This window comes from Musa acuminata, chromosome BXJ1-6, assembly GCF_036884655.1.
Source record: "Musa acuminata AAA Group cultivar baxijiao chromosome BXJ1-6, Cavendish_Baxijiao_AAA, whole genome shotgun sequence".
NCBI classification, from domain to species: Eukaryota; Viridiplantae; Streptophyta; class Magnoliopsida; order Zingiberales; family Musaceae; genus Musa; species Musa acuminata.
Window position 1 is genome coordinate 41,945,785 of NC_088332.1, and position 25,904 is coordinate 41,971,688.

General features: G+C 35.9%; 1 protein-coding gene across 6 annotated transcripts; it reads left to right on the forward strand.

Moving 5' to 3' along the window:
- Positions 1-320: 320 nt before the first annotated feature.
- LOC135581278 (sister chromatid cohesion protein PDS5 homolog C-like) lies at positions 321-24,023 on the forward strand. Of its 6 annotated transcripts, none has more exons than XM_065188953.1 (15): positions 321-786; positions 1,150-1,218; positions 2,681-2,884; positions 2,994-3,175; positions 8,659-8,785; positions 8,862-9,059; positions 9,816-9,866; positions 9,970-10,773; positions 13,574-13,678; positions 17,525-17,610; positions 19,192-19,243; positions 19,336-19,422; positions 19,494-19,537; positions 22,934-23,008; positions 23,085-24,023. In XM_065188953.1, exons 3-15 carry the CDS (start codon positions 2,729-2,731, stop codon positions 23,641-23,643), a joined length of 2,526 nt encoding a protein of 841 aa, XP_065045025.1. In that variant the 5' UTR covers positions 321-786; positions 1,150-1,218; positions 2,681-2,728; the 3' UTR covers positions 23,644-24,023. The 6 variants fall into 6 exon arrangements, with proteins under 6 accessions (XP_065045025.1, XP_065045022.1, XP_065045021.1 ...); XM_065188950.1 differs by lacking the exon at positions 1,150-1,218 and having other exon boundaries at positions 23,085-23,658; positions 23,734-24,023; XM_065188949.1 differs by lacking the exon at positions 1,150-1,218 and having other exon boundaries at positions 321-536; positions 610-786.
- The last annotated feature ends 1,881 nt before the right edge of the window (positions 24,024-25,904 follow it).

Here is a 25,904-nt window from a genome sequence, read left to right on the forward strand (position 1 = left end):
TAGTCACATCACTTATTATGTGAAAAGATATAAAGTTATACTGACATGTAAAGTATAGAGAATGCGTATAGCATGGATTTAAGACGCTACCAATTATAATGTCTCATGACATGCCATTCTAATATAGCATGGAAATGAGGCAATAAAGGAGGGTATTTTTTTTTTGCATAATGAATAGTGGAAATTCAAAAGAGAGGGTAATATCGTTAATTCAGTCAAGGCTGGTGGCAAAATATCCGGTAAAACTGGCGCAGAACTCGCCATCCATTGCCGAGGGAAACCCGTTGCGGACGTCAATACCCCTGTAAAGCCGATCGTTAACGCCCTTCGGATCCGACGGGGTCGGCTTGCTCGTTACGCGTTCCATTTCGCTCCCTTCCGGCTCGGCTCACGAGTCGCTCCGCCTCACTCACCACTCGTCTCTCGATGCCCTCTACTCGCGAGGTGATCGAACTGACGCGGAGCCGAGCATCGTCCTGAGCGGAGGAACGAACAAAAGGGCTAGAATAACAAAACCCTAGCCAGCTGAACACGAGGTCTCGAACTTTTCCTCGTGGCTTCTGTTCTCGCGAATCTTTCTCCATTTCTTGGCTTCGTTCGGGTTTCCAGGGTTTTGTTTCCTGGGGTTTTGATGACCTGACTCGTTGGAGGGATCGAGGAAGTTTGGATCTGCAGTTCAGAGCAATGATGAGCAAGGAGAAGGAGCTGGATGATCGGCTCCGGGAAGTCGGGAGCAGGCTTGCGTATCCTCCCTCTGCTGTCGATGAGCTCCTGCCTCTTCTTGATGTAAGCTCTTGCCGTCTTTGTTGTTTTTGTTTCCCCTCGATAGGTTCCCCTGAATGATAACATTTGATGAGTTCGTCAGCGATCTGCTGCCAATTTTTTGTTCCTTTTCTCTTAGTTTGTCGATCCAAAAGGTAGAGTTTGTTAGTTACGTGTGTGAGGGTGTGGTTGTTCTTAAGCACAATAGTTGCATGCGTGCCTTCTCTTGGTAAGGTCTTGTATTGGGTTATAGATGCAGTTGCTCCTTGGTTATACAAGTGCTTTTTCGGTCACGACGTTTAGGCTTTTGCTTCGCAAACTGTTGTTTATGCATTGTCATCAGCCATTGATGCGCTATTCAAGTTATTTCATGTAAATGGATTGCAGCTTTTTCTGCTCAAGGTGTTACCAGCATTGCAGGAAGTGGCAAGAGGTTCTTTGAACAGTCACTGAAGTGTAAAAGCTTATGCTCATTCACTATATTGTTGCTTTAGATTCATTATTTATCTCTTTTGTCTTATGTTTCTTCTTCAATTCATGACTTGTTAACGTTACCTGCTAATGACTGATTTGATGTGGCATGTTTTTCATATTAAAAAATGCTTGCCATTTATCAAAGTTTCCCCCCCTCCTTCCCTCTCATGAGCTCCACAGATGATCACATGGAGTTGTTCACCTTGCAATACGATAAATCAGTATTTCTTGGTACTTTTTGAAGTTTGAGCATGTTTCCAAAACAACGATGAAGTTGTCCAAATGACATGTTCTTATATAAACTATGTGAAACCATGTTATTTCAGATGCAGTGCATATTGTAAAATATGCTTTTGTGAGTAATTCTTTGTATGCTACTTATCAAGAAGTACAGATGAAACAAAATGGTTTTTGTCAATTTATACTCATCTTTGTACATGTTTGTCCTTTCTGATGAGGTTGAATTGGTTAGAATTGTTATGATGCTTTTTCCACATGACAATCATAGAACTAACAATTGTTGGCTTGCGTTTTGTCAAATTATTCATGTCAATTAATTTTGTATTCTATCTTTTGTTCTTTGTCATACGTACGATAATAAGCCCTATAGGTGCTATAGTTAGAAGAGGTTAGACAATTAGTACTAGTGGTATGAGAGGAGCTAGACGGGGGCTTAAGAAGATTTATTAGAAACTATAAATAAAAATTGAAGGATATTGCTTTTTACATTGCTCAATGACAAGGATCTATATAACTGATCCCACAAAGTTGGGACATTATGGTTTGTTGTTATTGTTATTGTTCTTTGTCATTGAACAGAACTATGCCAAAGAGATGCTCGTCGTCTTATAATTTATTACTGCTTCTCTGTTACAATAACATGATTGTAAGAAACTACCTATTGTATTGTCATCAGTAATGTATCTGGTAGAGGATGTTGATATTTGATATGTATCCGTTGGAGTTCACTGCCAAATCCATGGAAGAAAGTAAAGCAATAGTTAACCAATTGCTATATGGGTAGGCCCTGTGGAATTGGTTGATGTTAAGTGATGTAATAAAGGACATTCAGCAACACTTCCCTTACTTTGCTGCTATGCGGAAGCATCTACTACTTAAACAATTTGTTATTGTTTCATATTGGTGGTTCTAGCTGTGGTCAATAAATAGCTGATGATGTTGTTCATTGTTTGTTGTACTAAGACATGCAGAAGATGGTTTTTTTTTTAGCCACTCTTTCTGGGTATGTATTTTTTGGTACTGTGATATATTCCTTTTCTATGCTCCTTGATTTGCTGGTTTACATGTTTGATACCAGTCTATCCTAGCTTTCATCAATAATGAATGCCAAGTTTTGGTCAAGAAACTTGTTTGTGTGAATTCTATGTTTTATTTTTTCTGTATTCCATGTCTCACTGCACCATTCTGATCTTTCATTTTGCAGCAAACTGAGAGTTTGCTATCAAGAGTTGATCAGTCACCAACACAATCAATGTCTAATGCGCTTTGGCCCTCAATGAAAGCTCTGGTGGATAAGGGGTTGCTGGGACATTTAGATATGGATGTGAAAGTGGCTGTTGCATCATGTTTTAGTGAAATCACAAGAATAACAGCTCCCGAGGCTCCATATGATGATGATCTAATGAAAGTTAGTTGATCTTTATTTGTGTGTGTTTATAATTGATAGCAGTTTCACAAAATTTCACAAATTTTTGTATTGTTCTAGTAACATTTTCAAACTTGTGTTCATTGTTCAGGAGATATTTCAGAGTATTGTTCAAGCCTTTGAAAATCTGGATGATATGTCAAGCCGTTCATATTCCAAGAGAGTTTCGGTTCTTGAAACTGTTGCAAAAGTTCGTTTGTGTGTTGTGATGTTGGATCTTGAGTGTGACACTTTGATATTAGAAATGTTCCATCATTTCTTGAAGGTGATAAGGTGAAGTTAATTGATGATATTATTTTTTTGGAATTAATTCCTGTTCTTTTCTGCAATATTTTTGATATGTTCTTTAGTTCCTTTAATTAATGTTGTCTATGGACTACTAGGGAGGTGCATGGGTTGCCCCACTGTTTAAGTGCCGTTTGCTTTCCAGGACTTTCCGATAAAGTATTTGCTCTGGAAACTAAATGGTAGTTTAAGCTTTTTTCTAGGTGCCTAAAGACAGTTTTTGTAGGTGGGCAGGCACTTGCTGTTAGATTTTATATTGAAGAATCATGGGACAAGAAAAGTTTTAGTTATTTCTTATTTGTGTTAAAACTTAAAAGAACTTCATCTTGTTTTTAATTGCCATAATATGTTGCGGACAGATAATTACAGGTCTTTCACAGTCATGTTTTAACATTTTTACAAATGAATTAATCCTATAACGGGCTATGCTATCTGGAGTGTCGTTCATCAAAGCACAATGCATTGTGTATGTAGTACTCAACAACTAAGCTACTTTGTCTTATATTTGCATGTATTTAGAGTTCTCTACGTTTTTCATTCTGTCGTTGATATATTGCTGATAAAATTAAGTTAATTTTAGTGTAGTTCATGATCTTTTGCTCAATTTTGTGACTTTGTAAACACACCATTTTGTTGGCTTTTACCTAGGCTTCTTTCTTGTTTTTGACTTCTAAGGGCATCACTGCCTGGTACTGTGTTTATGTTTGTTCTTTAAGAGCCATGACTTTATTATTACTAAAACCATATGTTATCATGGTCAAGGATTTCACTTCTGATTGCATACTCATAGGACGTAGTCGTACCTCCGCTTCCCCCCTCCCAAGCCATGGGCATCTTAAAAATTCTAACAAAATTGACCTACCAATTAGCTGTCTTCTTCCCTCCTTATATATGTGTGATTCTATAATCCAAGAAACATTCCAGGTTACAAATAACATCTCAAACAAGATTTAACAAAGATCAAGGAGGACATAGCTGCTTGTTCAGCACCTTGACCACAGTATTAGCATCAGTTTCTATTTAAATTTGCTGGGTTTTACCCATTTAACAAGAATATGTGTGATCTATCTCCAGTTCCTTCAGACTCGAAGATGTTCCCACTATCCATCAAGTAGGCAACAATTTTGTAAAAGATAGTAGAAGGACAACAAGTCTCAACCCTTGTACATATGTCCTCGTTTTGGGTAATCAACCAAAAGTTATAGTGATAAGGGTTCTCAGGATCATATTACTATTTTTGGTAAGACAACTCCCTTGAGCCACAGACTAGCATGCCACTCCTTGAAAAAAATGAATTAATTGTCCATCTTTTGCTCATACAGAGCCTAAACGCTCCTTATAGAAGGACTTTGGAAAAAGATTTGGGATTGTACATCCACATTAAAATTACACATATAACAAGCATGCACATTGGCAATACCCAGCTTAGCAAGCCAATCAGACGTAGGAATCTGAAATGAACCAACTTTCAACTTAACAATAGTACATGAGGTGAACAGGAATACTGCATAAAGCCTTCCGTGAGTTGGTTTTATCCAAAATTTGAGGAGTTAGACAATGTAAAAAAAAAAAGCAGACTTGTTGATGATGGTTGCCCTTTAAGATCAGATGTCCAAATCCAATGGTCTTTATAAGGAACAAGGGATAAATAAATATTAGATATAGTTTCTTACAAAACTGAGCTAAAAGAAAGATGATTTTATCTTGATCCCATTGTGTATTATGAACCTATAAAGAAACATTAAACTCTCTAAGACCAACTGACATAATATAAGAAGGCTTTAAAGATCCAATTGTCATGCATATCACTTGAGGAACTACCATTCCCAATCACACGAGTGAAAACACTGCAATTGAACGATGGCTTTGAGGAAAAGTTTCTAACACTAGCTACTTTTTGATTGAACATTAATATTCCAAGGTGAGATGACTTCATATTTTACGATAACAACATTATACCAGAGGCCAAGGTCAAGATGCATTCTTTTGATCTGCAAAGTAAACCTGGTGCTTCTTAAGTCTTAAATTCCTAGGCTACCCTCACCCTTAGGCCGAACAAACTTCGCCCAAGGAATAACATGCAAACCCTAGGCAATGTTATTAATCCTTTAAATGTTATTAATCTCTACTAATCCTTTAAATGTTATTAATCTCTACTAATCCTTTAAATGTTATTAATAACCAAAGCACGCATGCAAGTAGCATTAGGATAATGTAAAGCAGCTGTATGTAAAACAGAATTTATAAGAAACACTCCATTGCCAGACTTATGTTGGATTTGTTGAACAAAACCATCATAAGCTACTTTCAACATCCTTTTCAGAGTGGTAATGTGCTGGGGGGCAACTTGTGTTCTTGAAAATTAAAGAAATCACAAGTGGCATGTCTTTTAATTCTGGTATTTTCCTACGATAGAAGATTGCAGATTTCACAAATTAATCTTCTGGTAAGCAAGCACCTCATAAAGTCTAGAAACATTCTGGATATTCTCACATGACTTTTTATTAGCTTGGGGAATGTAGAGAAATACATCAAATGGGACATCTTGTTGCTGTGCCTAAACTTAAAGGAGATAATCTTACCGTCTTTACAAGCCTTGGTCAACAATAAAGCAGGTAATTGAACAACCAGGAAACATTTAACGAGAAAGAAGATCCCTTCTCTGATTCCACATTTCCCATGGAAATAGTGGAAGGTTTCTCATTAATAAGACAAGCAAATTGGGGGAGGAAATGCAAAGCATAAATCCAGTTGACAAGCATTCTAAGGAAATTAAATGCAAGAGATTTAACCATAACATCCCAAGAAAGCTTGTTGTAGCTTTTCCAAGATTAACTTTAATCATAATGTATGGATTTTTTTTATTTGGAATAAAAAAATAGAATGAACTAATATGGGCCACCAAAAAATTATCATGAATACTATGACCTGCAATAAATACCGATTGCTCAGGATATAAGACACAGTAGAAAATGTTTAATATGATTAGCCAACAACATTGCTAGAATTTTATAATTAACATTATATAGAGAAATAGGCCCAGAAACAGAAACAACAGTAGGCCTTTTACACACGGATAAAAACTCAACATATGCATCCAATCTTTATGAAGGTACCATGTGTGAAATTGATGGAAAGCCAAAAGCAAAGTTTTGAATATAATATCCCTTATAAAATTTAACAGTATAGTATTATCATGAGGCCCAGATCTTTTGCCATTCCCAAGGGAATTGAGCGAGTCCCATATTTCTTTTCTAGCAAAAGGTTTAATAAGAAGGTACCTCTCCTGATCCATAATACCCTCCGAGGCCAGTGAATGTCATTGTGGTCGTTACGAGTTCAGTCATTACACTAGTTGTGGTAAGCTTAAAAAATTCCTCCATAATATGGTTATGTTGGGAAGTCATAATATTTTCCACCTTTATCTGAACTAAAATGAAATTTTGTCGCCTATGTGTAGTAATAAGACTATGAAAGTATTTTGAATTTCGATCACCCTTGTTAATCCATTTAAATCTTGCCATAGCTCATTTCCTCAAACATTTCTGTTTTATAAGGCCTTGAAGTGAATTGTAATGGCAGGTAAGCTGAATATCTTCATAATCATTAACACCAACATGAGAATCCTTATTTTCCAAGATGGTAATGGTCTCCTTTACTTTGGACATTCACCTATATGAGTTCCCCAATCACTCCTAGTTTTACTTTGACAGAATGCCCCTTAACCTTCCAATGTTATTTGAGAAAAATAGATCAGCCCTAATAAGGGTAATAGGAGATTGCTAATAAGATCTGATTATATCCTTAACCTTGTCATAGTCCACCCAAAAGTCTTTTTGTAGGTCTAATAAAACCACCAACACGAAAAGAAGAGGGCAATGGTCAGAGTCAATACGAGGAAGATGATAAATGTTGGAGGTGCCAAGCCATTGAGCCAATTAGAATTAGTAAATGCTCTGTCAAGTCTCATCCATACTCTTGCAAGGCCCTTTCTAATATTACACTGAGTGAATTTAGGACCCAAGTATCCTAAATACAAAAGACCAGAATAAGATATACAAGCCTGAAAATATCTAATAGAATTGGAAATAAAAAAAATTTACCAGCCTCTTATACCCAGAATTTAAAACACAATTAAAGTCACCTACTAAACACCAAGGGATGTCATGCAGATAAATAGCAGCTAAGTTATTTTGGAAAGGATTTCTATCAAAAGCATGAGTACCCGCCTAAACAGCTGAAACAAGCTAGGGATTGCAATATTTAAACTGGACAATTGCATGAATTCATTGACCGTGGGAGGATATTATCACCTGGATCTTGACCATGGTTTGTCTTATCGGTCCATACCGGTGTACCGACTGACCATTTGTGTGGTATATACCGAATTGCACCGACATTCAAACACATGGTATGGTGGGACATACCGACAAACCAGTTTGTACCATCCATACCAGTCCATATTGAATTTAAGCTTTTAATTTAAATTACATTACAAATGAGATCTTCAACAATAAAAAAACACATCTATTGTGAATTGTCTATCCCCAAGTGCCAACCTCTCTTGTTTGGTGCAAGGGTGAATTCAAGATAAGATAGGGTCATGAATGATTAAAATAAACTATGAAGAGTTGTCATTGATTGAACTCTGTGAATTTTTCGTAATGTGATTTGTCATGAATCATGTTGAAACTTCAAATCTTAGCTCTATTTGTTGATACATTGTCTGAGTTAAGGTTGTATGGTCATACCGGTCGATGGTTGGATTGGTTCAGTAACAATATGGATCAATCTATTGATCCTCATTATGGGTTGTATGGCCTGACCAAAGGGATGAGAGGAAGATGTGGAAGGGGAAGAGGTGGTGGAAGATGTGTAGATGGAGGAGGCTTGCCGGTAGAGGTGGTCGTAGAAGGTATGCTTTCGGTTGTTTTGTTTGGTGGAACATGAGAGAAAAAAGAGAGAAAGGAAGAAACAGATAAAAAGGGACAGGTGTCATAACTGTTAAAACTAAAATAGATTGAAATATTACTGGTACTGGTCTGCCTATTATCTAGTAAGCACATTATGTTGAGCTTACGTGATGGTACAATTTATATGGGACTAAACTGGATGAAATCACTTAGTTCACGTCCCAGTTGGTTGTCGGCCAGGTAAATATCAACTCGTACAGACTGGTACGAGTGGTATTTTAAATCTTGGTCTGAGGTGTTTTGTAATGCATCACATGTCAAAATGAACTGTGCTTTCCTTGAGAACAAAATTTGGAATCTCACAGTGAGCACTGTAAACTAGAATTTTGAATGGCCTTGCTTTTGTTTATATTTAGTTGTCAAATTCTGTTATTTACATTAAATCTGCTGCACAGTATTTTCTGATCAAGGTTTCTTGTTTCTGTTGTATTTTCAGTTTTAGTGTAATCTGGCTATTACTCCGAGATAACACTTGAAGCTAATTTGTGTTTTTCGCAGGCCATATCATTCTGAGAAAATTTTTTCTTCAATGGAAACGATTATGACACTTGTGTTAGAGGAGAGTGAAGATATTTCCTCAGAGTTAATCTTATGCCTTCTGGATAGTGTAAAAACTGATAATCAAGTAAATGTCTGTCTCCTAATATTCACTGGTCTCAGGTTTAACTATTTCTCTAATCTGAGCTTACATTTGCCCACAGAATATCTTGCCTGTTGTACGCAGGCTAGGGGAGAAAGTGATCAGTAATTGTTCTGGGAAATTGAAACCTTATCTTCTAGAATTTTCCCAATCTGTTGGCACACATTTAAACAGATATAGTAAAGCTGTAGCCTCTATATGCCAAGAACATTTGGATGGTGTGGAGCTAAATGATGCAAATGCTTCTGATGAAATTATGGTTTGTCAAAATTTTCCATATCTTATTAATTATAGAATCTTTTGGCATTCTGCGGCGCTGAAAGTTGAACATGGTAAACTTTAAAATAGTTTTTTCTTGGAGCATCCGATTATTTCCCTCCACATGATTTAAGTAGCAGGATAGTAAATTATTTTCTTGCAAAAGAACTTTATTCCTTTTGGCAGTTACATATGCTTCTATGCTGCATTGGCATAAAAAATAGCTCGTATAGTGTGTGTGCTCATAAGCTGACTGTATTCTCCTACCAACTAACTTATTGCATAAAGTTAAATAGTTTATTTTGTGAGAATAATTTTTCAAATATTTTTTGGATGTAGTAACATATAATGTGCTTCATCTCTTTTGTTGTTATTGTCCTCTTGCCGTGATCGCTGCATAAATACTTTACATAAGTTTGCTGGGTCCATGTCTTGAGATTTTATCTATTGATGGCTTTGTTATTTATCTTGGCCAAATCGTTTGGTCTTGATCAATTTCATAGATATTTTTGGTGCTCTTCTTTAAAGATTCAACATGATATTTTACCTAGGAATGTCTTTGTTACTTATGTTGCTCCCTTGATTTTCACATTATTAGTTTTGTGGTTAGCTACTTGGTATTAACCAGTGGGTTCATTATTGTTGCATTGTTGATTCAAGGTTATTGAATCATTGCTATCGAATACTGTTGTCACTCTTCTAGTGTTCAGCTTTTTCATTTCTTCACTTTCTGATTGTTGATTTTTTATTATTACAGGTAGATGACAGCAAACAGTCCGAAAGAACTGTTTCTGATGAGTTGGTTCAGGTGCATTTTTCAATGGATATTAGTGCCTTGTTACAATTAACCATTAATGTAATGTGATGCAAACTTTCCACCTTTTCAAAAAATTATTAATTTATTATTTCAGGGCTCTGAGAAAATGGAACAAGAAGTTGGTTGCCCTGAAGAAGTTACTTCTACTGAAAAATCACCAAAGTCAGTGATGAGCAATGGTACTGCTCAGATGGATAATGGTGAATTAGCAGCAGAACCATCTTCTCCAAAGCAGAAGCCTGAAAATTTTCATCCTGATGACCAATCTGAAAAGGCAGCAACAACCAACAGGGATGTTTCTGTTAACTTGGTGTCTATGGCTGTAAAACCGGATGCTGTTTCATGTCTTAAAGCCAAAGAAATTAGAGTCAAGCAAACTAGTTCTGTGGTTAATTTGAAAGATAGCCTTGATCATTCTTTGAAAGATGACTCTCTTGGAAAAGAATCATCTGGTAAACATGACTTGGTGTCTCCTTGTGGAACAGAGAGTGGAGCAGTTAAAGATTCATTGCCAGCCCAGAGAGATATTCCTGATGCAACTCGGCGTAAACGAGGCAGACCTCCAAAGCTATCTTCAACAAAGCATGGAAATAGTGCAGTAGCCCAGCAATCTGCGTCTACTTTGCAACAGAAGAGGTCTGAGATGGGAAATAAAACTTTGCGTAATAAAGATTCTGACTTGCAGAAGGAATCAAATGGTATTAGTAATCAAGACATCTTAGAACCAACAATTGTTGCGAGAGTCCCAGAGGAAAACTCTCAAAGTCCAACAAGTAGAAAAGATTCAACAAGACAGACTGATCATGGTGATTCGTCTCTAAAATTGGGAACATCCAAACTTAAACAGCAGGAGAATTTCAAAGCCAAAAATGATATAGCTGGAGAACCAATTTTGAAGGTAACTTTATCATAATAAATACGCTGTTATTAGTAACTTGTTGCACTAATAATGTTAACAGGTAACAAGGATTGAAATTTCGTGTCGTACTAGCGTACCGAGCTTTGCTTGGTACGGTATGGTACGGGAGTACCGAACGGTATGTCTATATAATATATATAAATATAAAAAATATATATATTTATATAAAAATAAAAAAAAATAATATTAAAAAAATCTAAAAAGGAGGCTTATGTTGCTTTGGCGACATCGGCTCCTCTTCTCCTCGTCGCCTCAAACGAGGAGAAGAACACGGTTTCCTTCATCTCCTCATCTGCGGCTTTCAACGAAGAAGGTGACGGTGACGTCGAAGGCTGTAGACATCTTCGGCCTTTGGCGAGGAACGCAGCGAAGAAGAAGCCACAAAATCGCAGACGAGGCGATGGAGTCCGCCTCTTTCGTTGCTCTAGCCATCGCCTAGCCGTTACATCTTGGATCGGGATCGTCAAGGGAGGGCGGCACTAGATCAGGATGCGTCAAGGTTTTCCCAATTCTCCCTCTTTGAATGCTCTCTCTTTCTTCTCCCTCGATGTTTATTCTCTCGCCATAGCCAGGCTGATACTATTTGGTACGGGCGGTACCATTAAAAATTTAGAACCTCGACAAGTAATATGTTCTGGTCAGGTGTAGTTGTTGCCTTCAAGGATTGCAATGCCGCATTGTTTGGTACGTCCAAAGCCTATGTGGACCAGGTACACCAGGTGGTACACCTCGTATGGGGTTTATACTATTCAATACAAGGCCTGTGCCATTTGGTATGCCTAGTACAGGGCCTGTACTGCAATGTATTCTTTTTGTTTTTTCATTTTTTTAGCCTTTTACGAAACTCAGTACCTGCATACCACAATATAACGGTTTGAGCCCTGATCGGTACACTGGTAGTCCGATGCCTATGTGGACCAGGTAAACCAGGCAGCAGCCCGATGTGGGGTTTGTACTGTCCGATACTAGGGCTATACCTCTTGGTATTCCTAGTGCAGGGCTTTGTACCATCATGTAATTTTTTGATTTTTCAAAATTTTTAATCTTTTTCCAAAACTCTGTGTGTCCCAGCATATTGACACTTGGTACACCAGAATGGACTAGTACGATAATAGTCTGAGCCTTGACCGGTGCAAGGACAAGAAATTGTGAACCTTGGTTGCATTAGCCTTTCTTGTCTTTTCTTGCCCATATTATCTTTTGGAAGAATATTTTTGTTTATTATTTGCCCTGTATCTGTTTCTCTTATCTTATTTTACCCTATTGTTAGTGGATTTTGTTGCAGAAATGTGCCCTTTTGTATCTGTCTTTGGCTATATTGGTAACCGTTTGTACCTAATATTCCTTTGATTTTTCTAGGTTGATGCTTCACTTTCATTAGTCTAAATCACGTCTCTTGCTCTTAAAAACCTTTTAGTAGCTTATCAACTTGACTGTAGATAAATGATGGTATTTTTGATATCCTAATAAAGTACTTATGGTGACTATGAACTTTTTTATTGGTCAGCTCTCGAAATTATTCCCGAAGGTCCTCTAACTGTTAACATTAGGTAGGTCTGGTAGAAACCATGCAAATTAAATCATTAACATTGCACTCAATTGTGATCAAGGCCTTTCTTTTTTGGTTTAATATATGCACAGTGGACCCTCTTTAATGGTGCTACTTTTTCTTTTAGACTTTGCTATCAGCATGACAATGTAACCTCATTGCATATACTTTAGTTAGATATTATACAATTCATTGATGGAGAACAATCTTTACCTTTTATGATTTATTAAACTCCAGTAAGATGGAGAGGTTTAGGGGATGCTTGCTAGTAAAATATAAAATGTGGTTTATGAAGTCTCTCTTTTTTCATATTGGTTATGACATCAAGATATATTTGCTTTTGTTGATGCTCCCGTGAATCCTATTCCAGACATTCTATTGCTATTGTTTTTATTAATTTACTATTCCATGTAGATTTGTTCAAATTTAGGAATATCGGCTGTGAAAATGTTATAATTGTTAATGACTATAATGCTTAATGTCATATGATTGCTATTATTCTTGCTTCTTTGATAAAATTTGTTATGCTTACTTGAATTTTCAAGTGTAAGGATAGTACATTTGAAGTTTTCTCTTTAAAGTTTTGGCATCTCATTTGTATTATCTGTTTAGATAGTTTTCAACCTTTAATCATGATTAACACAGCTTCTTTAGTAGTTGCTCAATAGTCATGCTGATGGTGTTTCTGTATCTGAGGAATTTATTGCTTTTACAGTTGTACCAAGAGCAGGATTTAGATTAAGAAGGTTTCATTAATGATTTAACAGAATCTCTGCTACAAATTTGTTATCTAGATTGTGCTCAGATTTAAGGTGATGTCAATTTAGATAGGAAAGAGGTTTTAGTTGACAGAACATTTTGCTTTTTTAGTTGCAGTTTAAGTTTATGCAGTCAACTATGAGGAGACTGACGTAATATACCTGCTGCTCAGATAGTCTATTACTGTTTGAACATTTCTTTCTGTTTGGATTTATGTGGTATCAGATTTTCTTTTCTTTTATCCATTTCTTATTTGCCATCCTAGGTCTGTGAGAAATTTTCTTTTTTGTTTTGTGGAAGGTCTATCCCCTGTTGATAGGTGCTCCTTGGCAAGCATAGTCTGTGTCGAAGTTGCAGTCATGTTGTCTAATAAGGAATCATCATATTATTATCGTTGTATAAGATAGCTTCTTTTTTTCCCACTAAGTTGGATACCTAGGAGACTTCTACTTTCATTGGCATTTTATTCAGGAAACTTCCTTGTTAAAGTCTGCTACAGAAGCACCTAATCAAGGCAACTTGAAGGAGAGTGGTAAAACTAAGTCTGGGAGGAAGGGTGAACATGGTGTCAAAGAGGTGCATATGTACCGATATTTTATGGTTTCAGTACAAAATTAAAGATATAGAAGTGTATAAATGAAGCAACATATGCATTTAGCTTCTCTGTCTCTTGATATTGCCCATATTTCTCTAAGACCACATTTCACTGCTCATCTTCTATGATATTTATGTATGAGGAATCTTTAAGTCTGTAGAGGATCATGCAGGGACATGTTGCAGGATACTTGTGTTGCTATTTGCTGCCTTGTTATTTTTGGTTTGATTCTGATATGCCCTCTTTTGAGACAAGGAAGTTTTTGAGTAGAGTACTTTATGGGTATATCCATTGTTTTGTACAATGCAATTGTGGATGTACTTGTGTTGCATTTTTTTATGTAGTGATAGCCAAACTTATGATCAACTGCTTTAAGGATTATGATAATAAGTTACCCTATTAAACTTTGGAAAGAGTGATTCAAAATAGAATGAGATGCAGAACATATTTTTTCAGGAATCTTGTTTTCTTCTGGTCCAAATTTTAATCATAGAAATTATTTATTATTAATCTAATTAATGAAAAAATATAGAAAAATTTGCATATGATTTTTATTAAATTAAAAATTATATGATAGATCCACTAGAACACTGCCAATGTTGGTCCCAAGCTTGGATGAAAAAAATGGAGGGTTGCATTAGGTCATTGACAATTAGTGTAAGACTATATCAGATCTCATAAACATGGATCTTAATCAATTTTAGTACAGCTAGGTTGTCACCCAGAAGTGATGCGAGACATTTTTAATGACGACAAAAGATCCATGTAGTCGATCCCAAATAGTTAGAACTCATGGTTTTGTTGTTGTTGTTGTTCTTGTATGAAAGAGCCACTAGAAATTGTGTTATGAGTATAAACCCTAAAAACTAAAGATTTTAGTTTAAGTAGGATTAAACGTATGAAATATTTAGTAAGATTAAGAGAATTGAGAATGTGGTTAGGATGGATGAAAAAGAAGTTTTATAAGAAAAAGGTTATAATAATCTTGAATTTTTATTATTCAACAAGATGGAGAAATTGATGATATATTATTTTTATAGGAATAGTTGAGTGTTTTAAGTAGAGAGGGGCATGAGGATTTTGCATGATCATTTAGTGCCCTTAAAATAAAAGTTAATGATACACTCTAATCATGCCTTATGGATGAGTGTTAGGTAGTTAAGAATCATATACAATAAAAATTATGAATGTTAAGTTGGATGCGTCGAATTATTAGGAAAGAAAATGATGCTCTTATTCATGAACAATTATGTGTAGTCCAGATAGTGGATAAAATGAAAGAATCTGGTACTCACATGTTTAAAGAAATTCCGTAGATGCCTTGATAAAACAAGATGAGTTGACTTATATCAATGATATGGGAAAAGGTAGATGAACATCTACGATAGAGGAAGATCTAAGAAGACTTTACTAGAAATAGTAGGAACAGATTTAAATGCTGTTGATTTAACTAGACAAATTACCTTTCAGAAAATGAAATGGCAGGAAAGATTCATAGGGCTGACTCCAAATAGTTGGGACAACATGGCTTCTTTTTGTTATTGTACGTATCTTATGAAAGTATACATGATGAATATGGGTTGCAACTGTTAATGTTGAACCTAACTTCGAGATTCTTGGTTGGACTAGTCAGGGTAAATGGTCAGTAGAGATGTTATATTGGTGTTTAAGACTATTTTTTTGTGTCAAATAATGTTGTTGGAGAGCATCATGGAAGAGAATGTTTGACTGCATATTCTTTTGGCATTTTCTGTTTGGACTGTGGCTTCAACTCTTTTCTTCAGTAAAGTTGCAGATATTAAGGGTTCCTTGCCTAGGAGGTGAACATGCTACAAGCATCCAGTTATTACTTGCCTTACATTTTTGTTTTCCGAAAGGTTGAGTTCAATTTGTGGAATGTCATTGAGACTTGTGTCGTAATTATTTCTTTAGCAGTTGTTTGGGGTTTAAGATTTATATGTTGTAATTAAGCTAAATGAAGAGATTTTTATATGGTGGGGGACTGCAGAAATTTCACCTTTGATTAATTAAGAGGAAAAGAGGAGGGCATTGAATTCAGTTACTTGTCCCTACTTGAATCAGGTATTTGTTATCTGTCGTTAAATTGCAATATAAAGGCATATAAAAATCACAAAATATCATTATTAATATATTTAATAATTGTTAATCGCCTAAACAGGTCATAACGAAACTTGACCTGTTTAATTGGGATGGATATCAATATGAATGCAGATTGAGTTGTTTAGTTTATGATTTGGGTTACTGGATCATAAACTTGATCCATATCTTGGTTAATGAAACTTGACCTATCAGCTTGGGCTGAGATCTTTTCCATTTATATGTTTAGCTACTAAGCCTGCTTCCCTAGTGTTTCATATACTTCTATTTGTTTACTATTATATGCCAATTCATTTGTGATTCTGTTAAGTAAAGGTCCAGAAATTGTCGTTGCTGCGGTCATTTTATGATTAAATTGATAAACGTTTTACAGTTCATATTCTGTTTGTGCCAGTGAATTTGGTTTTCTCACAAATTTTCTTTCACCTTCTCCTATTTGTGTAGATGTTCTTTTCTGTGGTGGTTACTACCTATATTTTAAGTTTGTTATGTATCTGTTAGGAAGTGGAACTCTTTGTTCAAGATGCTTTTCCTTCTTGTAATAAAATATTATAATATAGACAATTCAGTGATTTAAAAAGCACTAGGTGCCAAGGTCCAAAAACGCCCAAGGCGCTAGGCGCTCGCCCGAGCGAAACGAGACGCTAAAATATAAAAATTTATAATATAATTAATAAATATAATTATTTAAAATTTTAAATAAAAATATGCTATTAAATTAAGAAAATCTAAGATACAAAATCACAATGTCGCATTAACAAAAAGTTTTAAATAAATAAAAATTAACAGTATTAAAATCAAAATAATATATTATTAATCTATTAACAGTATTGAAAATTAATCATTTCAAATAAACTTAATAATATTAATAGTATATAGTATACGTATACTGTTAAAAGGAAGTGTAACGGGGTGCTGAGCCTGCTGATTGAAAAAAGAGGAAGTGGCAGCGGGAGCGGTGAGCAGCGCGAGCGGCGACAGCGACGGCGTTTGCGAGCAGCGACAGCGGCGAGCAGCGGGATCGGGATCGAGATCGACAACGGCGAGGGTTAGGGTTCGGTTGTCACTTATATTAGTTTTAGTTGGTTCGATTGAACCAACTAACCATCATAAACCGAACAAGGACTGAACCAGACCTAAAATCCTGGTTCGGTCGCCTCGGTTAACCCGGGCGCTTGCCCGAAGCGCCCAGCGCCTGTTTGAAGTGCGCCGCCTGGGAGATTAGTGAGGCGCTCGGGCCTCGCCTCGCCTCGCCCGAGCGCTTAGGCGAGCGCCCGAGCGCCTTTTAAAATCGCCGAGGCAATTAGTGATCTTGTTGACTGTTCAGTTTGAAGTCAATCTTACCTGTGATCATGGTTTATAATACATGTAAACTAACATATATTGATATTTTGGAGTGCTTTATCTCTGTAGAAGCAGTTATATTATCCTTCCCTCATGTAAGTGGAAATAGTTAGTTACCTAAGGACAATTTATGTTTACATGTTCATGGTTGCTGACCATGCATAGATATTTTGTTCTAGTTTTTGTACAGCTGCATTCCAGTTGTTGTTTGTTAACATCACTCTCAGTGAATATTATAACTTCAGATGTATACTTTGCTGTTTTGTGATTTTGATTTTTCTTCTATCTTTTATTATTTATTGTCCACATTTCTTGTTAACTTTCTAAAACTCAAATTTAATTGTGTTGCCTTTTTTTCATGGTAGATTTCTGAAACACCAACTCAAAATAAAGAACTAGATGGTAGCCTCATTGACTCAAGAATCAGGGTGTGGTGGCCAATAGATAAGAAGTGAGTACAACTTAATGTCTAAACCAAAACTCTTTGTACAATTCATTCTATTAGCTTATAATGGTTATATGGTTGAACAAAATTTGCTATGTACAATGTATTGATTTGTTGTAAATTCTTGACTTTCTACCATGTTGATTATGATTTATGGAAGAAGTTATGTTTTCTGACATTTTATTTTGGATTACAATCTTATTGATATATTGATGCTTGAGGGTGCAATTTATCCATGTTACTAAATGCCATTCTTTTAAGTTGTGCATATTTCTTATAGGTTTATTAACTATCATTGGCTAAACCATGGTGGTGGTTGGATTTATTATTACCGATAACACACTTTCTTCATTAGACATTAAATTTACCATTTGTTTCCAGTATCAGGAAATGATCAAGTAATTTATAGGTTTTTTCCACATGATAGAATACTTTAGATGTGAACTAAGACTAAGAGAGTCATATTTTAATAATTGAAGCTTAATTGACCAAAGTAAGTTGATACTTATGGCAGATTTACTTCTTATATGGCTTATATAGTCTGTGCTTATAAGATAAAACTTAATTAAGCTCCTCGTCTAATGTGATAAGGATAACAACATTTGTTGCTAACTACCATTGTCTCTGTTCTTTCGACATGAGTGGCAAACATGTTGAGTAATAGATCAAGTTCATTCCAACATTTTAAAATTTTCCCAGACTGGTATGTTCTGGCACAAGTGTGAACCTACATGCGGGCCAAGGCTTTTCTCGGTCCACCCATGCATTGTGTCACTCATTGCCACCACGTGTTAAGATCCTCACGTCATGCCTTATGTCACTCATCACCACCGCCGTCTAGTCTGCCCAATGCTTCTTTACCTCCTCTTTATCCTTTTCCTCTTCTTCCTCCTACCCCACTCGTCTCCTCATCCTCCTCGTATCCCCGTCATCTCGGTGCGAAACAGTATGTTGCCATACCTTGGCCTCGGTATGATGGTACATATCAGACCCATACCTGGTCCGACCAGCGACTGGTATGAGGTTGGTACTTACATTTTAATCCATGGTTCATTCCATGGTTTGCAATACCGTACCATACCGCTTGGTATGGGTGGTATATCGATACACCTTAGTGTATCGTGTGTTGGTATGCTCGGTATGTACCGTGCCAATAGCTTATCGGTATACCGGTACGGTATGGTATTAAGAACCTTGGTTTATTCTATAGATTTATTTGGTCTTTTTAACCAGCAAATTTGGCATTATAATGTCAACATCAGTTTATCATTTGGCACCTCTCAAGTATGCTCCTGGTGTCGGTCTTTGATCTTTAAAAGTGCTAGAGTGTTAACTTTATAACAAACTATTTCTCAGTATAGTACATACTACATACAAAATAGATTTGGCTAATGTGGAAGTTTCTCCCCTAGATATTTTCGGAGTCATTTAAACGATTGTGAGAGGTGCAGTGATATTAGTGAGACTGAATTTGTATTCTTGGATTCTTCAGAAGTTCAATATCATGTCACTTCTTGGACATTTTTGTCAGTTATTATTTGACAAAGTTGTTCCTTTTATATAATATTGATATATACTTGTGTGCAGGTTTTATGATGGTGTTGTTGATTCGTATGATTTAGCTTCCAAAAAGCATAAGGTAGAAAGTGGCCATGATGCTTGATTTTGTTTGTATTTTCTGTTGGTCCTGCTGTCTGAACATGTGGGTTTAAGTCATATCATGCTGTTCAGGTTATCTATAGTGATGGAGATGTAGAGATATTATTGTTGAAGAAAGAACGGTGGGAATTTGTTAAAGATGACAGCAACATAGATGTGGTCAGTCATGATTTCCATATCTTTTTTTATAGGTTTGTCTTAATGCTAATTTATGCTGATTTGATCTGCAGGATCAAGCCAAAGACTCTACTAATCCTGATGTTTCTTCAGAAGAGTAAGTTTTTTTTAGTTGAGCATTATATGGATCTAACACCATTCTGCCTTCATGGATCTTATATTTTCATTTTAATCAGTTATAGCCTTGATCCTTCTGAATCTTAGATATAGTTTTATCAGCTTTTTAGCAGTTCCTCTATGATGGCCATGGAAAATCAGTGTTTTCTTGACACCCTTGGCAATTATATTTATAAACCTATTGAGCGCTTGCAAACAAGGGAGTGGTCCTGAGGATTTTGTACTTCATTTCTTTTGTTTTCTTTTGGCTTGTAGTAGCTTTAAGGATTGTCCCTCATATTATCCAAGGAATTACAGAAGGTAGCATAATTTTCCAGTCTGAGTAGGAGGTGGTACTCAGTTTGCCTCATGCCTTGGAAAATTCCCCTTATACTTCAGACTTGACTGATTTGGCTATTTCAGCATCAAGCCAGTTCAGCATAGTTCTCTAAGATCCAAATCATGTCATCTACTTTTGTGATTTGACACTTTCTAGGTCCTGTTTGCTTAAAGGGCAATTTCCCAAGGTTTCTTTACCATGCATGAATGAGAGTAGAGGCTTTTCCATTGATGAGTTAGAGAATCACCTATCTGAATGCTACAACAGATCCTCACCATTGAACATATTTGCAGATGATGATCCTTTTATATGAGATCTAATCTAATGCTTACCTAAAAGTATTTTGGTAACTTGTGGAGGCTGCATGCTCATTAATTTTACTTTGGTTGATTAACAAGCATTATTTAAACATGATGTTGTGGCTCCCAGCCCATCTAGCTGGTGGTTTATTGAATAGGAGTTGTTTTGGCATTGTTATTTTAGTGCAGTTGTCATTCTATGTATTTCTGAAGACATGATATCCTTGTTCTTTTATAAACTCTAGTTGGCTGAGCATTGCTATGGGCTGTATTTTCATTGTACCTGAATGGTTGGACTTTACAGCCTGTTTATAGCTGGGCCGTTTTGTCATTATACCTGAATAGTTGGACTTTACAGCTTATTTATAGCTACCTTTAGTCAATTTTATTTTGTATTTTAAATGTAAAATTGGTATTTCAACATACATTTATTGTACATGGCTGTCTGCATAGATTGATATATAATTTCATATGCAGTATATGATTGTCATAGGTATAATTATTGGATGCCTAGGTTGGAGTGGTTGTGGCTCTCTGATAAGTTTCTACTTAGTAGGCAATATTGTAAACAACTGGTAACCACATGTAACAATTATATCTGTTGGTAGGTTGGTTTAATGACATGTTGCATGAGTGTAAATGCCAACAAAGCTCATTCCAAATTTTTTGGGGGCCCTGTTACAGCTTTATCTGAAGGCCTCCCTATTTTTGGAAAAACGGATCCAAATTTTCCGAACTTGTAATTTTGGAAGAATACATGCCAAATTGATGAAAATCTGATGATGCATGATTGCTGTAAGAGGTAATTGGCAATTGATGACTGCTACTGGCATCTAGGTGGGCTGTAAATGGATTAGATATGGGTTTATCGACCTCAGTTCAATACCAATCTGATTTCAAATCTTAATGGGTTTAGATTAGCTGAATTGAAACTTGATTCATATTTGATCAGTCAGGTGACATGTGCCAATGACAAAGGAAGATGCAGAAGTGGCCTGCTTATGTGGTTGCTGGCTGTGGCACCTTCATTGAGGCAAAGTTTGAGTGCTGGTGTGGCTGGGATGAGCAATGATGTGGTCCGAATAAGCTCCATTGCGGTCTTCGACAAGTGTGCGGGTGTGGTTAAGTGGGAGGAAAGGGAGGCTGGCTGTATGATTGTCGGTACAGGGTAATATGGGAAGAGGGGAAGGGTGGGTAGAGGTTCCTTCTTGCCCCATACAATGTACATATTTGTATGCATCTAATATTTTTAATTATGTATGATGTTACAAATACATCATACATAATGTTTATATAAATATGATGTTTTATGATTTAATATTTACGTGGGTCGGGTCATTGACTGATCCCAATCTTTATCTGGCTTGACTGTACTGGATCGTAGGTAGTCAGAAAACAAACTAATAAGATTGGAAGTATCTGATCCATGCACCACCTTGTGTCTAGATACTGATTGTGTCGGTAAAAGCAAAATATGTGGAGATATGATTTGAGCTTGATTATCGTGAAGAACGTATTATGAAATCAGTGACAGCTGTCAGATTTACATTAGTAGATGAATGGATAAGGAAAAAGATACCGGAGAAGTAAAAATTTGTAAATAAACTTCACACTTTATGCTAGATCAAAAAAATAGCCTTACAGCTATCTGTATGTCACTCCAAAAAACAACTTTTGCTGCTACAGATTTCTCTAATGGTCTCAATGGGTACTGTCAGGATTATGTTAACGTTCATATGCCAATTTGAGTACATATCTGAAAAATGTTCAACTTAGCTGAAATATTTAACAATCAAATTAGTTTTTAAATGGACCGTATTGTATCACAAAGGACTAAAGTCACTAAACATGGTTGCGGTGTGTTGATTTTTGCTTCATGGACTAAACACAGACTCTGTTATGCTTCATGGTTTTACTGTTTACATGAACTTGAGCTTCTCTAAGCTTTGGATCTATTTGTGCTCTTTTTTAGCTAATCATTTCTTTTTCTCAATGTTTTATAAAGGAGTACTTGGACTATCTTTTTGAAACTGTTTATAGTTGATTACATGTAATGTTCCAGTCTTCCAGATATACATGTTCTACTTGTTTTAGAAACCTTGTTCATTATTTTGAAGGTGACCATCTACATAAGTTTAAGATCGTTCCTCTTGAGTCTGTGTTGACAAGGTTGAGCCATCGAAATTACTTGTTATATGGGTTAGGCTGCATGGTTGACCCTTACTATATCCAGTTTTGATGGAAGTCTCTTACATTGGGATGGTTTTTTCATTTAAACTCCATATTTTACTTGTTTCAATAACTTGCATGTGTAAAAAGGCCCCTAAAATCTAAGACATCGTTGCCTACTAGTGTTGTCCCCGTCTTTTTCTGGCTAATTTGATTTTTTGTTTGTATATATTAACCATAGTATGACCCCTTTTATTAGGTAAATTGATTTCCTGATATTATTTTATGTATTTATTTATTTTTTCCAACACTAGTTAGCTGTGATGACAAGAAGCATAAATCTCAACTTGAATTGCATAAATGTAAAAGAAAAGAAGAATCTGCATGTTCCAAATTTAGTTATCTAATGTGTTGGTTAACATTGCTACCTATGAATCAGTTTCTTTGAACAAAAGATTGATTATTTTACAAAGTCTTAAAGAATTTAACACTTCAAATGATGAAATAAAATGTATTTTTGTGAATATTGACATATTGCTCTATGTTAAATCTTTTGGTGTTTGATGTTCAATATTGCCTTGTGAACCAGGCCAAAGATTAAAAGAGCAAAGTCGAGTTCTAGTTCTATCACAAAGGAAATAAATACAAAGACACCTACAAAAAGGTAAATTATAGTAATTGTACTTTTCTAATATTTGTTCGGTTTCTTTCACATGGCATTTATGTCATTTGTTGCTCAGTGGCACAGCATCTGGCAGTCATCGTAAAGGTAGACCACGGAAAGCTGGCATTTCAAATCTTGATGATGGCCCCAGATCTTCAAGTAAATCAAACGAGAAGGCAACAAGTATATCCAAAATTTATAGTTTTAAATCTAGCAATAAACTTAGGGGTGATGTCAAATATGATGGTGACATCTCTAAGGCGGACAAGTCTAGTTCTACAACTGGAAGCGAGACGGAGGATAATTCTCTCAAGTCGAGTAGAAAATCCATGGTTGGCCCTCCTACATCTGCTGTCAGCAAGTCAAAGGATAATGGTGTTGCTGGCAGTAAGGTGAGAAAGGATGCTTCAAAAAGTAAGTTGAATGAAGACAGTCCATTGACAAGCCAGAAATTGAAGGGCACCATCACTCCGAAAGCTGGCAATGAATCAACGATGAATACTGATTCTGAGCGGCGGAAAATGAAGTCACGAGAATCTGAAACATCAGCAAAGTTGCTTCTAAATGCAACTCCCAAGGCACCAGATGGTGAATCTTTGGCTGGGAAGAGGCGCAAGAGAAAGGGCCAGACCTGAGTCTCCATATAATAGGTTATTCACTTGCTTCTCGGTTAACTACATCCTCTTTCCTTTTGTCGATACTGTCACATTGGTGTATCTTTCCAGGATCATAGTATTTTACCATTTGCCTACCGAAAAGTCATGGGACTGGCAACGAGAAGTCAAAGATTTGTCTAGGAACTCATAAAAGGGCTTGTACTGTTTGGCCGTACATTAATTACCATAATAGGGAAGGAAATGCAAGCCCTTGGAGGCTGATTTCAGCAGGTTGTAGGATAGATAGGATTTGGTCTATTTAAATAGCTCTTTTGACAACATTAGCTTCTGAAGATTCTAGCTTGACCACTGTAAAACCGGACATGGCATCAAGTTCATGACAACCATTTTGTGGAGTGTCTCTTGTGCTTCAAGTCTTCTCGTCACCATGGTTATCTTAAGTAGATAAGCTTGAGACGGGAATTTACCTGGGGTGATGATGGCTCATGTTGTATCCTATTTATTACATTTTCTAGTTGTGTTGGTGATTAATTGTATTGCAAAAGAAAGGGTAAAGTCTGCTTTTGTAAGCTAGGGACTTGTCCTACCTCTATCCATCAGGTAAAATATATGTAATTTTAGTAATGGTAACAGAATAAGATGGACAAGAAATTTCAGTTATCAAAAGCTTCAAGTATTTTGAATTGATTACTCAACAAGATGAAAAGATAGATAACGATATTTTTTATAAAATAAAAACTGAATGCTTAAAGTGAAAAGAAATGTTGTACTTTATGAATACGACTGTTAAGAAATAATATATATAAAATTTGTGTTGTTGAGATAAAGATGTTGAATGTATATGTAAAGTTATTAGGAAAGACCAAAAAAGAACACTTTTGTTTGTGAACGAAGATTTAAATATTTTTAATTTAATTAAGTATATTGTTTTATATAGGGGCCAATAGCAGAAAGGGATCCATGTAGTGTAATTGGCATATTACATGCTGTTGTTGTCTATATCCATTGGGTGTATTGTTGTTACAGACTTATTCAACTGCATTTTGATCTTTGAAAAGTGTGGTTCTTTTAGTTCTTACTGTGCATGCCAAGATGTTGGTCAAATTCATAGAGGAGTGCAGATATAACTCTATGGTGGCAACCTAAAATCAGAATCCAGCATTAATCGATGGCCGAACCTGATCAGTTGACTTGCATGGGTTTGAGCCTGGTGACTTTGTTTAAGCCAGTGTAACAAAGATGAAAAGACAGCGTTCCTTAATGCTACATTGATATGTCTTCTTTTTCGAGTTGGGACATGGATCTGATTTATATCAGTTTGTGGACAGAATGATGGTTGTATGGATGTACTTTTGTTGTTTTTTTTGGTTTGCTCTTCGGTTTTGGTCTTATTTCACTATTATTTGTTTTGGCTGAGCTGATGCAATTAACTGTAAATATGTTTGATCGGATCCTTAATTACTCATCTTTCAAGTTAAACAGCTATTATCTCTTGCCAAATGCTTGGAAGTTCGATGTATGACTGTCTTGCTAATTCTCGCATAGCAATTAATAAATTTCTTTTATTTCCTTGATGTTTTCATACCCTCAATGTTAGTCGTCCAAAAGTTCTCTTATTTTTCTTTATTTCTGTCCTTCTGGTGCTTAATGTAATATATTATTCATGTCTCTTAGTGTCATTAAGATTCTAACATGCCTATCTCTTCCAACGATCACCTTAAGTAACCTTTTTCTTATGAATATATTCGTCAGATCACCTGATAAAGTCACTAATGTGAATATATTGTTGTGTCATTAAATAAAGTATAACAGGTGTAGTAAAAGATGCCCCTTTTTCTTTTTCGTGGAGACTAATACTTTGTTGCTTTGGTTTACATCAAATATTTGATGATGGAAGTTCTTTGTTTGTTTATCCAGTTCGTCCAACATTGGTAATGGATAAAGGATTGTGTTTAGTAGGTTAGACGTGTTTCTTTAACCTATTAGCCCTTTTATGCCATTGCGTTTATGGTGCAAGTTATTGAGCTAACGAGTAAATCAAGTTAAATCACTCTTATTAATATTGGAGCTGTTGTTACTCTTATCGGACCCTTTCGAGATAATCTAATATTAAAAACGCTTGAGCAAGGGATATTAAAGTATAATGATTATTCTAAAACCAAAACTAGTTGTGATATGTTGGTCTTTAGGCAATTATGTAAGAGATTATTTATGTGACTTAAATCCTTATCTACCTTTACAACATATTCGCACCCTCACCGTCAGATGTCTCTCACACT

What these genes read in the sequence shown, in the direction of transcription:
- LOC135581278 (XM_065188948.1), top strand. Translation starts at nt 685, where the DNA reads ATGATGAGCAAGGAGAAGGAGCTGGATGATCGGCTCCGGGAAGTCGGG. An exon ending in TTTCTGATGAGTTGGTTCAG is followed by an intron (nt 9,867 to 9,969) that starts GTGCATTTTTCA and finishes TTATTATTTCAG; the next exon opens with GGCTCTGAGAAAATGGAACA. An exon ending in GTGAACATGGTGTCAAAGAG is followed by an intron (nt 13,679 to 17,524) that starts GTGCATATGTAC and finishes TTTTCATGGTAG; the next exon opens with ATTTCTGAAACACCAACTCA.